This window comes from Podarcis raffonei, chromosome 8 (assembly GCF_027172205.1).
Source record: "Podarcis raffonei isolate rPodRaf1 chromosome 8, rPodRaf1.pri, whole genome shotgun sequence".
Taxonomy (NCBI): Eukaryota; Metazoa; Chordata; class Lepidosauria; order Squamata; family Lacertidae; genus Podarcis; species Podarcis raffonei.
Window position 1 is genome coordinate 70,610,390 of NC_070609.1, and position 13,479 is coordinate 70,623,868.

General features: G+C 45.4%; 1 protein-coding gene across 1 annotated transcript in view; it reads right to left on the bottom strand.

The window, feature by feature from the left end:
• Positions 1 to 5,044: 5,044 nt before the first annotated feature.
• GABRD (gamma-aminobutyric acid type A receptor subunit delta) overlaps positions 5,045 to 13,479 on the bottom strand; it is a 35,724-nt gene continuing 27,289 nt past the window's right edge. The window contains exons 6-9 of the mRNA XM_053400691.1: positions 13,339 to 13,476; positions 12,324 to 12,479; positions 7,251 to 7,462; positions 5,045 to 5,950 (exon numbers count right to left, since the gene is read on the bottom strand). Coding sequence (XP_053256666.1) covers positions 5,660 to 5,950; positions 7,251 to 7,462; positions 12,324 to 12,479; positions 13,339 to 13,476 — 797 coding nt within the window. The 3' untranslated portion in view covers positions 5,045 to 5,659. The remainder of the gene's footprint in view (positions 5,951 to 7,250; positions 7,463 to 12,323; positions 12,480 to 13,338; positions 13,477 to 13,479) is intronic.

Consider the following 13,479-nt stretch of genomic DNA (forward strand, 5'->3'; position numbering starts at 1 on the left):
TTGTTGGTTGCCTGTTCCTGCCTGAACCCTGTCCTGCTCTTCTGCCAGAGTTCCTGACCTCACCCGACTCCCTGCCTTGGATCCCGCTTCAGCTTTGATGGACAGCCTCCATACCACACCCTCGGCCTCGGACTGGACTCGGACCTCGCTGCATGGTTAACCCTCAGGAGCAGCACAGATCCACAACATTAACATCCCAAATAGGTTTGTCATATGTCCTCTTTTTCCAGGACACATCCTCTTTCCCCCCCATGGGTATATAAAATGAGAGTCGTCATAGCTATCCATAGTTAAAAGCAGAAGTCTGCAAATGTGTCCTCTTTTTTGCTCTTCAAAATATGGCAACCCTACAGAAGGTCTTGCTTCTCCCATAGCCACAGCCTTGGATTCAGGCAGAAGTCAAGCATGGCTTTGACCCTCTGACTTCCCAGCCTTCTTCCTTGCTTCCAGCTCCCAGCTCCCAGAACTCCACTCTCAGCTCTGGGCTTTGTCTTTCTAACTACCAGCAAGTTAAGAGAGGGGGGCCACCTATTTGCCAGGGGTGGACTGTGGTAATCTTTCGTATTATGGCACACTGTGTGAGGCCAACAGTGGGCATCCCCAAGCAGATGTTCAGTTTTGCACACACACACACCCTGGCTCAGCACCCTGTGTGAGGGAACCGCCTGCACTACCCTAAATCCACTTCTGTATTTGCTATCTGGCACCAAGCCACTTCCTTTGTTACCTCAACGACCCATTACCTCGCTAGGAAGCTAGTCTGACTATTCCAGGAATTTGAATCCTTGCTTAGATTTTATAATTTGCTGGACCCAGCAATTAGAAGGGTCTGGGTGTACAGCCTACCCCCCCCAAAAAACTTGTAACAGTTCTATACAGTGCTTTTTTCTGGGGGGACACAGTGGTACGCATACCCCTAAACATTTTGTGAATCTAAGTTTGGCCTCATTGAGGGGCAGTATTTCAATATGAGTAGGAAAATGAGAGTACCCCTAAACATTTTTTTAGGGAAAGAAAAGCACTGGTTATATAGCTGGTGGATGCAGTACGCAGAGAGAGGAAATGTTTCTTCTTCCTGTATTCCCTCTTTAAACCCCATTGTGTCTTGCAATGAGAGATTTTTAATCCCATGGGGCATATCATGAGTTCCTCCACCCCAATACTTATTCCTTCCCTCTATGATACTTGCTATGAATTCCCTCCCCATTTCCCCCCCCACCTCCCTCCCAGCCAAGCTGCACCATTTTGTACATTCTGTACACTCAGATGTCCTTTACTGGCTGTTTGGGGGTTAGTAGTTTCCCTACGAATTTACAAATGCATATACTTGTGTGTAGCTCAGCAATCTCCCGAGTATGGAGATAGTACTAACATACTTTGGATGGCGCCGTTTCGCCTCCAAATGGATCGGCACCCCAGTTCGCTATCCAAGGGAACGAGTGAGACCTGCAACAAAACGTTCAGGGGACTCCATTCCATTCTACAGGCACACAACATTCTGTGGTCACAGGGCGTCTCACTGGGGTGTTTGTGTATGTGGGTGCCTTCCTTAGGCTTCATCAAGGCTCCCAGCCACCTACGTACATGAACCTCGGAATCCTCCTGAGCATTCTCTAAAAAATCTCCTGCTTGTGGCCCCATTTTGGCTACAGTCCTGCCGGCACTCACCACCTGAGTTTGCTCTTAAGAGGGAGTTGTGATACATTAGATGTGCCAACCATGGCTAAGTGCCAGTAGGTGGTGGATGGAGAGTTCTTGAATGGTGCACACATGCAGTATATTACATGGTACTCAGGAAGGAGAATTGTTATTTCTCTCCTTGCTCTTCACATGTGCAGAAGGAGGAAATATCATTCCAAAGGAAGCTACGGCACCAGATGCCTTGTGGATTGTACTTGACTGACCAACTGGCTTTGCTTAAGCTTATAGGCCCTGCAAGGACCCAAACAGCTTGCAAAATGCCATTTCCCGACACTCTTACAGCATCCACACTAGATGGGGGGTGGGGAACGCTGTCATTCCTACATCCAGCATCCCCTATATCCAGGAGCCCAGGCTATGCTTAGGCTACGGACACATAATACATGCCTTCCCCCAAAGAATCCTGCAAACTATAGTTTACCTCAGAGCTACAGTTCCCAGCACCCTTAGCACACTACTGTTTCCTTGATTCTTCGGGCGAAAGCATGTACTTTAAGTGTATGGTATATACACTCCTGGTTCCAGCATAGTAAGTGATACATTCAAAGGAGATCAAAGAGGATTATTTGCTTTTTGACTAAAGACTGATCTGATGCCAGAAAATCCAAGACACCATTCAGAACAGGGAAAAAAAGAAATAGATCATGTAAGTCAGAACTTGCTACTGTGATGTTATTTAACACAGTGTTCTAAGCCCTCTAGAGAAGGATGCCTATGTATTTCATCAATTTTTTTCAAATAGAAAAGCTAGTTTTTAATCCTCTGTGTGGGCGAGGAATTGCCAAGTGCTTTAAAGGCACACATAAATTACACTCTTTGGCATGTGTTCAACTACTGCAAGATGAAAACTTATTTTTCACTCCAACAATAAAAAGGGAGCCTTCACAACTAGAATTTCAGACACGGGAGTTTTTAAAACAAGCGAAGAAAAAATTTGCTGTTCCTAAACACCTCTTGTGAAAGAGGACCATACAGCGTTCTAAGAGATGTTCAGTACATGGAGCCCGAGGAATAAAAGATTGCTAATTAAAAAGGTAATAAGAGTTGAGGTTCCTGTTTCCAGCAATAGATTGTCACCTGCAGGAGCTGCAGCTCAAACAGGCAGACATTCACAGGCATCACTCAGGATGGAGAATCTGTCACTCTCCAGGTGCTTTTGGACTACAGTTCCAATCATCCCCATCCATTGCTCATTTTGATTGGGGTGGGGACTAATGGGAACTGTAGTCCAGCAATGCTGCTTCCTCATCCCTGAACTGAAAGAATAACAAGTGACAGGAAGGATCTTTGCCTGAGACCCCAGAGAGCCGCTGCCAGTCAGAGTAGGCAGTACCAGCCTATATGGACAAATAGTCTGACCTTGTGCCTTTGAACTCACCCAAGCAGATCCCCAAAACATTTACTGAATAAATAAATCCCACCAGATTGTCCTACTTAGTCAACCCACTGAAATTTATGGATGCCAAGTTCAGTGGGTCTACTCTGGGCAGGACTAGCATTGAATACAGCCCATTGATTTTACTGGATCTTACTTCCAAGCAAATATAGTTTTAAAAAGCACCATTTAAATCCCTCTTGAATGTAATATTGGGAGAATTCCATTTCCACCCCACCCAACCCTCTTTTCTTTTCTCTTGTTTAGTTTTTCGGTGCCAAGCATTGGCAGAAAGAAACTTGGCAGTCTGTTGATTCTAACATTAAAAAGTGTTTCAATTTTCTTAACCCAATGGCAGCACCTATTAGCTGAAGAAGTGCATTAGGAGCCTATTGCTCCAGCTGTAGAAGGCTCATTGGGGTTGTGCTGGGGTTTTTTGTTTTTTTAGTTCATTATCTGCTGAAGTAACACAGTCCCATTAAGAGCCAAAGTGGGAGCCTTTTGGATGATTATCATCAAAAGCCTCAACTCTTCCCACTTCCCCATCCATCCCCGCCTCACTGCCCCGTTTGCATCAGATGGTGATGTTCAGCTACATCACCCTCATCCCTCATTCATCTGTAACATACTACGCTATCCTGCTTCATTTTCAGTCTGTTCCTCCAACATTAAAGCAGAAGAAGCTTGCACAAGGGTCTCACTGGGCCATGCCATCAACACTCTTCCACCCCCTCTTGTTTTTGCTAAAGCCAAATTAACATCTAAAGTTGTATTAAAGGAAGGCTTTCTGCAAAGGGATTAGATGCAGAGTTAATATGTTTGCGGGCTGCTGCCTCTTCCACACATACCCCAGTCTCCCCAGGCAACAAATCTTGGGAAGTGATGCTAACTTACCTCCCAACCTTGTGGTGCTGTTTCTGAAAGACAGGCTAGTCCATAAGAAAATATCACCGGTCTGTAATTGTGGATCAGATGGCTGAGTTGGACCAGGGTGGATGATTTGCGTGGGCCTGACCTGACTCAGCTCTGCCTCTGGTAGGGATGTTATTTCGCTTGCTCATTTTTCCTGATCATTTCTGCACCAGTTTACAATTCCGATCATTTCTGCACCAGTTTACAATTTTAAAAAACAAAAAAGGCAAGTCCTTATTCATCAAGATAATAGCACGACTTTCCCAATAATTCTTCTCTGCAATTTCCCCTAATCTACCAATCAGGAAGAATGTTCATTACATAGCCCATGTCGTCTAATTTCCCTACAAGCAAATCAGGATGAACACCCAATAAACAGGCGGTCTGGATCCACCCAGTGATTCTCCAGAGCTGCTTACATGTCTGTGTTTATGGTGTACATATAAGAAACACAAATCTTTCTCTCTCTCTGTAATTTCGCAATCCCTTGTTCTCTGCAGTGAATCTTGCTCCCTTTCCATTGGATCTTTGTTCCCCACAATCCAGCTATGAAGTATCCACGATAAAACAATTCCAGCCAAGCTCTGTGTCATAGGCTTTATTTCATGCTGTGGTTAGAAGAGGATAAAAAAGTGTTTTAAATACTTTATCCAAGACAAATGATACAGTTTTTTAAAAAAACCAGAATCCCAAAACCCAGTATTACCGTTTGTTGCCCAGATTTTAAAACCATTAAAGAAACTTCAAGGAATACATGTATATGCATATGTGTGTGTGTCTCCCCCACCCCACCCTACACACATCCCCATTACTCCTGGCCATCAAAATGCCCAGCTACAGATATCATAGCATCAAATAATTGTAGAGTTGGAAGGGACCCAAGGGTCATCTAGTCCAACCCCCTGCACTGCAGGAATCACAGCTAAACCATCATGTCCATACAGAGCTATGACACAAACTGTGCAGTCAAGTAGGGTGTGTGTGTGTGTGTGTGTTTAAAACAGGTGCAGATTGAAGAAAGAAAAGTTCTCATAACTGCGAAGAAATGGACTGCCAGCCAGCTAGCCTTTTAATAGTCCAATATCAAATAAAAAGGTTTTCTATTGGGTCCTTAAAAGCCGGTTAAAATCCAGACCATGCAGAACTCCACCCTTGCATTTTTGGTCCACTTTTAAGCATCTCTCCCCACAAACACCCGGCAAAGAAATTATTCCCTGGCGACACACACCAGATTAGTTTGGATCAGACCCTGATGCACCAGGTGCTATTTTTCTTCAGGCCCCAATCCAGGACTTATCCTTCTTGAAACTGGAAGATGACACGACGGATGAAGAAGTGAAACGCCTTATTGTTGCGCAGGATTAGGCAGCTGTGGAGCCTTGGCAGGAGTTTCATGCCAAACTGGGGGAGACTGTGGCATCTGACTCGCTCTGTGGAGACTAAAGAGGGGGAAACAAGCCAATAAAAAGGGGTGGTGGCCAACTGCTTTGCTGTCTCAGTGACAGAGGAAGGGAGAAGAACAATCCTCTCTATTAACGGAATATCCATCTGGCTTTGGAAGTGCTGTGGTTAAAAAGTTGGCCCTGAGTAAGGCCCTTCCATTAAGATGCTCTCCTTAGGCTCAGAGGATCTCAGTTGCCTGTTGCCCAGCCTACCTCCATTTTGTGACCCTCACATTGTGTAAGCCACCCAGTAGATGACATTGACTGCTGCAAAGGCTGCTGGGAAAACTGCCCTAGCATATATGTCGATGGTATCTGCATCGATGGGCTTGAAGAGAGACTTCAGGCCGTTTTTCTTCTCGGGTTTAGTCTCCTGTTGCTTCTTGGTCTCTCCTGCTTCCACTTCCACTGACCCAGGCAAGTTTTTAGGGACTCTGTGGTGCCTGTTGGAAACAGCAAGTTCCTGGTTGACACCCGCTATCGAGAGGGAAAACATAACAATGGCGTTCTTCACATTGACCTGAAATGAGAAGCAGAAGATGATCAACATGTCTGTAGGCCAGGGGATGGGGAACCAGATGTTGCCATCCCTCCCTATAGGCCTTGTTGTCTGAGGCTGATGGGCACTGTAGTCCAGCAACATCTGGAGAGCACCATGTTGGTTATCACTGGTGACTTACCTGTGGCCCACCAGATGTTGCTGGACTGCAACTCCCATCATCACCAATTACTGATATTACTGATGCTGATAGGAATTGGAGTCCAGCAACATCTGGAGAGGAACAAGTTCCCCATACTTGAATTAGGTGGTCATACTATTATTATTAAAGATTTTCTTGTTTTACAGAAGTATGCGTAATGTCTCTCGTATATTTTCCGTGTAACATTTTTACAAATCAGTTTCATTTGTTGAGACATTTGGGGGGGGGGAGGGGGGGAAGATGGGGGTGTGTCGGGTGGCGATGCTTCTATTTTGCTTAATGTATGTAGAGTTTGGTGTCAGCGTTGCTCGTGCAGGTTCTCTGCTGTTCATTTGTGTTTCTTTGGAGGTGAAAGAGGTTGTGATTGGGTGTGGTTGTTTGTGATTGGCTGTGGTGATCTTTGTTTTCGTGTGTGAGTGGGGTGGGTAGGTGTTTTGGATCAGGTTAGCCATATTGATTTGTATGCTGTTGGTGGTTTATTGTCATTGTCTTGTTATTAGGTGGTCATACTGATATCTGCAGGACTTTCTCCAAGCAAGCATTGGGGGCTGGCATCAGCTCCTGGCATCCTTGGAGAACTGCCAGGGCTTGTTGCTGACGTCTGCCTTGACTCTCCCTTAAATATTTTCCAAAAGCCAGCAGTAAATCACACGGAGTAAGTAAAGTTAACTCTTTATTAGAAAAAAACAGGATCTGCAAAGGAGGGCCTTTTGGCCTCCCTTATCCCACTCTCCTGCTGCAGCTTCTAGCTCTGATTCTGGACTGCTCTCTGCCCCAGACTCCCCCCTCTCACTAAGCCCTGTTACCACTGCAGCTACAGACCTCTCCTCCCAGTTTCTTCCTCTTCTCCCTCAGACCACACATCGTCGTCCCACCACCAATCCCCTTGCTCTGAGCCTTCTTTCCATGGGGGTTCCCCCACTGGTTCCTGCTACCATTCCTCTGTGTCCAACCAGTCCATGGCAGATAAGTTTATATGATCAGAAAGTAGCTTGCTTCTCCCATTACTGTCCCCCCTCACCCCCCCCGCATGGCTGGAGAATGCTGGACCACACATTTCAGCCCAGTTCTACCGAATGGGTGGATCAGAGTCTGAACCCACCAGAGGCTCTTACTGACCTCTTCTGCCTGCCTGCTGGTCTTGATCTTGTCTTTTTGCTTCTTCATGTAGTCTGCATTGAAGTGAGCAAATGCATATTCCACCAGTGCGGCAAAGACGAACACGTAGCATATCCAGAAGTACACATCCAAGGCCTTGATGGCTGAAGCCCGTGGGAGTGAAGACCGAGCACTCACCATCAGGGTGGTCATGGTGAGGACTGTAGTTATACCTGAAAGAAACAAGGTGTGGGGGAGGATGTCCCAGCTAGAGTTTAATTCTGTTTAGTCCAAGGCTGGGAATAGCTTTTTTTCAGTCTGAGGGCCATATTCCCATCTGGGCAACCTCCCAAGGGCCATAGGCCAGTGGCAAAAGTGGGTGGAGCAAAGAATGCACATTTCATCTTTGCACAGTAGGCTAGATTCTATACTCACTCACATAAACCACTCTATTCCTCATACAGGATAAGCATTATCAGAGTTCACATTCCAGCCAGGGAAAAAGCACCAAAGGGTGGTGCAAAGCAAGGCTGGTGAGGCATTTGGCATGGAGAGAGTCCTGGGGAGAGTAGAGAGAGTCGGGACCATACCCTGGAGGGCTAAAGGGCTGCATTTGGCTCAAAAGTAAACAGGCACCCAGTGCAGCAGCTTCACGTCAGACATTATGCTTGACCAGTGGGGGGGGGGGGGAGAAACACCAAAAAGGAAAGGCAAATGTGTGAGATTAACAACCAAACCTAACAAATGCATATTCTTGCTAGTTATCATGAGAAGGGGCCAATACAACAGAGCTGTACTGCTGATAGACAGAATCATAGAATCATAGAGTTGGAAGAGACCACAAGGGCCATCGAGTCCAACCCCCTGCCAAGCAGGAAACACCATCAGAGCACTCCTGACATATGGTTGTCAAGCCTCTGCTTAAAGACCTCCAAAGAAGGAGACTCCACCACACTCCTTGGCAGCAAATTCCACTGTCGAACAGCTCTTACTGTCAGGAAGTTCTTCCTAATGTTTAGGTGGAATCTTCTTTCTTGTAGTTTGGATCCATTGCTCCGTGTCCGCTTCTCTGGAGCAGCAGAAAACAACCTTTCTCCCTCCTCTATGTGACATCCTTTTATATATTTGAACATGGCTATCATATCACCCCTTAACCTCCTCTTCTCCAGGCTAAACATGCCCAGCTCCCTTAGCCGTTCCTCATAAGGCATCATTTCCAGGCCTTTGACCATTTTGGTTGCCCTCCTCTGGACACGTTCCAGTTTGTCAGTGTCCTTCTTGAACTGTGGTGCCCAGAACTGGACACAGTACTCCAGGTGAGGTCTGACCAGAGCAGAATACAGTGGCACTATTACTTCCCTTGATCTAGATGCTATACTCCTATTGATGCAGCCCAGAATTGCATTGGCTTTTTTAGCTGCCGCGTCACACTGTTGGCTCATGTCAAGTTTGTGGTCAACCAAGACTCCTAGATCCTTTTCACATGTACTGCTCTCAAGCCACGTGTCACCCATCTTGTATTTGTGCCTCTCATTTTTTTTGCCCAAGTGCAATACTTTACATTTCTCCCTGTTAAAATTCATCTTGTTTGTTTTGGCCCAGTTCTCTAATCTGTCAAGGTCGTTTTGAACTGTGATCCTGTCCTCTGGGGTGTTAGCCACCCCTCCCAGTTTGGTGTCATCTGCAAATTTGATCAGGATGCCCTTGAGTCCATCATCCAAGTCGTTGATAAAGATGTTGAATAAGACCGGGCCCAAGACAGAACCCTGTGGCACCCCACTAGTCACTCTTCTCCAGGATGAAGAGGAACCATTGATGAGCACCCTTTGGGTTCGGTTAGTCAGCCAGTTACAAATCCACTGAGTGGTAGCATAGTCAAGACCGCATTTTACCAGCTTCTTTACAAGAATATCATGGGGCACCTTGTCAAATGCCTTGCTGAAATCAAGGTAGGCTACATCCACTGCGTTCCCTTCATCTACCAGGCTTGTAATTCTGTCAAAAAACGAGATCAGGTTAGTCTGACATGAGTTATTTTTCAGAAATCCATGCTGACTATTGGTGATCACAGCATTCCTTTCTAGGTGCTCACAGACTGTTTGCTTAATGATCTGCTCCAGAATCTTCCCTGGTATTGATGTCAGACTGACTGGGCGGTAATTATTTGGGTCCTCTCTTTTCCCCTTTTTGAAAATAGGGACAACATTTGCCCTCCTCCTGTCTGCCGGGACTTCGCCTGTTCTCCAGGAATTCTCAAAGATGACTGCCAGTGGTTCTGAGATCACATCTGCCAGTTCTTTTAATACTCTTGGATGCAGTTCATCTGGCCCTGGAGACTTGAATACATCTAGACTAGCCAAGTATTCTTGTACTATCTCCTTAGTTATTTTGGGCTGTGTTTCCTCTGCTGAATCATTTGCTCCAAATTCTTCAGGTCGGGCACTGTTTTCTTTATCGGAGAAGACTGAGGCAAAGAAGGCATTGAGGAGTTCAGCCCTTTCTGTGTCCCCTGTTTGCATTTCACCATCTTCTCCTCTGAGTGACCCCACTGTTTCTTTGTTCTTCCTTTTGCTACGAACATACCCATAAAAGCCTTTTTTGTTGCTTTTAACCTCTCTGAGTTCATTCTGTGCTTTAGCTTTTCTGACTTTGTGTCTACACGTGCTGGCTATTTGTTTGAATTCCTCTTTGGTGGTTTCCCCCCCTTTCCATTTTTTGTACACATCCTTTTTTAATCTTAACTCAGTTAAAAGTTCTTTAGATAGCCACCCTGGCTTCTTTAGGCACCTTCCATGTTTCCGTCTCATTGGTATTGCCTGAAGTTGTGCTTTTACTATCTCCCTCTTAACAAACTCCCAGCCATCATGAACTCCCTTTCCTTTTAGTATTACTGTCCATGGGATCTCACCCAGCACTTCCCTAAGTTTTTTGAAGTCGGCTTTCTTAAAGTCAATAAATTGAGTCCTAGTATGCTTGGCTGCTCCTTTCCGCTGTATAGTAAACTTCAGAAGAGCATGATCACTCGCGCCTAATGATCCTTCCACTTCTACCCCACTAACCAGGTCATCAACATTGGTTAGGACCAGATCTAAAATGGCTGTTCCTCTTGTTGCTTCTCCCACTTTCTGGACAATGAAGTTGTCTGCAAGGCCAGTGAGGAATCTGTTTGACCTTATGCTCTTGGCTGATGTCAGGGAACTGCCATCGGAGCCAAGAGTGGAGGTAAGGCTCTCCAACGATGCAGGAGAAGGGACCAGCAGGGAGAGAGAGAACACCTCCTTTGGGGAAGGAAATCGGCATGACACCAGGAAGAAAGGGGAGCAGGGAAGGACTTCGGAGAGATGGCTCCAAGACTCTTCCACAGAGACCAGCGGGGAGAGCCCAGGACCTCCGCTGGCCACGCCCACTCTGCGCAGAAGACTTCCGCGCAGGGAAGCTAGGCGGAGACTTGGCGTCAAAGAGCTTTTATGTTGGGAGAAGTTCAGGAAACGCCCACTGACAGATTCTGCCAGTGACTGAGACAGCCACGGAGAAAGGGCTGTCCAGCCAGGGAAAGGTTTAGCCAGACAACGTTGCCTAGAGCAGCAGCCCCCTTACGCACGAGCAACCCCAATTCCCTTTACAGCTGAGTTTGACATCCAACAAATATCCGGGTAATTGAAGTCCCCCATTACTACTATCTCCCTTCCTTTTGCATGCTTGGCCATCTGTTCCAGGAAGGCATCATCTATGTCCTCCGTTTGGCTTGGGGATCTATAGTAAACTCCCAGTGAGGTCACTGTTATTCTTCTCTCCCTTAATTTTGACCCAAATGCTCTCACTTTGGCTTTGAGGTTCTAAATCTTGGATCTCTTCACAGGTATACACATCCCTGACATATAACGCCACTCCTCCTCCTTTCTTGTCTGGTCTGTTTCTCTGAAATAGATTGTATCCCTCCATTATTACATTCCAATCATGGGACTTATCCCACCAGGTTTCAGTGATGCCTATTATGTCATATTTAGTTTGCTGTACCAAGAGCTCAAGCTCATCTTGTTTATTTCCCATGCTTTGCGCATTAGTGTACAGACATTGAAGTCCATTAATCATTCCCCCGTGTCTCTTATTTAAGGATTTTTTCCTCCTACCACTAGGTCTGTGTGCTGTTTGCTCCATTTGGTCTATGACATTTGGATGATCATCTTCATCAATTGATAGACTCCTACCTTCAGGAGCACTGTCTCCCTCCCCCACATTAGTCAGTTTAAAGCCCTCCTGATGAGGTTTCTGAGATTTTTGGCAAAAACATTCCTCCCAACCGTTGTGAGGTGCAGCCCATCGCTTGCCAGAAGTCCATCTTCAAGAAACTGCAGTCTGTGATCTAAGAATCCAAACCGTTCCTGTTTACACCATTTGTGAAGCCAGCTGTTCACTTCCACTATTTTTCCCTCTCTCCCTGGGCCACGTCGTTCAACTGGGAGGACAGATGAGATGACAATTTGTGCATTTAATTGCTTCAATTTCCTGCCATAGAATACATAGATACTCGGGCCATAGAAATACAATTGGTAGAGAGGGCTCTGTGTGATGTCATTTCCCCCTCCTCATCTAAAGAGGAAAGTTCATATAGTACTTCCTGATCCTTTCTCTTTCTGTGACCAGCCATGAGGGCAGATGTGCCCTGTGCTTGCTCCAAATTTAGCCACATGCCTGAAGCTGGTTATACTTGCCTGCATAGTTTTTATTGCTACTGTTGTTGTGAACCAATGCATGATTATAAAGTAAGTGCAGTACATCTTTTTTTAAACTTACTTTACAAGTTGTTGCCTGATTCTTTGTAAAATGGGGTAAGAAAGAGAGAACAAGCTTACTTCATAGCTGGACTTGCTCAAAAACATGGTTTTATAGCCTAATTCCTATGCTTTTAATTTGGCCGCCAATGATGGGATTTTAAAACTGTTCAACCCACACATATGGGCACCTGGAGGCATAAATTGCAATTAATATAGCCTCACCTACCCATTAAAGCCCATCCCACAAAATGCTCATCCCACATCTGTGGGCTTTAACACCCTACAATAGGTCCCCAGCCATCAAACAATACACTTTTACCTAGCGAGACTCGGGCAGGCACGGCTGACTGACTGATCCAGAAAGAAACCCATGACATGGCGACCAAGAGGATGGAAGGCACATAGGACTGGATGATGTAAACACCTCGATTCCTCCTCAAGTGGAAGTGGAGGCTCAGCCGGGGGAATTGACCAGCTAAACAAAGGAGACAAAAAGGCAAATATATTTATTTACATCTTACCTTTCTTACAAGGAGCTCAAAGTGGCTTGCATGGTTCTCTCCCCCATTTAGCTCAGTTTTATAGTCACAACAACCCTGTGAGGTAGGCTAGCTCTGAGTAGGACTAACATTTGGATAAAACCCTTTTTGGGGGGAGTATGTAAAAATGCACATTTTCATGTGAAATCCATTTTCGTGGGGGGCGGGGGAATAGCAGAATGATGCAGTCTTATGGATGAACAAATGCAGAACTGATGCTGACCCAAAATAGACTTATCCATTCATTCCTAATGGCACTGTATAAATAATAATGCAGTTAATTGATTTTAAAAGGTGTCTGTCCCTCCCCTGCCACCACATTTATATTATTCAAAGGAGCTCACCGCAGATGTGGGAGACCCTGCTGAGTTGGGAGTTGAACCCTGGGTCTCTCCACAGTTCCGGTCCAAACCAGGTTTTATTTGTAAGGGGAAAAGATATATGTAGATTTAACTTGCAAAGATCAATTAATCAACTAAAATGCATATGATTAATTTAATATTACGGTAGTGGAAACTGCATGCAAATGTGTGTATTGTGTATATTACGTGTGAAAGCGCATGTTTGTCAAAGCTGCACACAAAAATGTGGACATCATTAGAATGCTGCTGAATTATCATGAAGATTTTTCTTTTTAAATCTCAAATTACTCAAAAATGTGGAGAACTGAATTTAAGTTTGGAAAGATCACAATATGCAGAGATCCTTCCTTCCCTAACTCTGGGGAAAACCTAGTTGGATGTTACCCAGTCCCATCCCTGCAAGGCTTTTAAAAGGACTGGAAGCTTTGTTTACCAGATTTGAAGTTCATCACTTCTGTAGCAAACCGGTAATTGGTGATGGTGAACTGAGCGAGCTGCAGCTTATCCAGTCCATGGATCTGATCCTGGTTTTCAGACCAGTGGTAGACGATATCCTCTGAGGAGTAGCCATCTG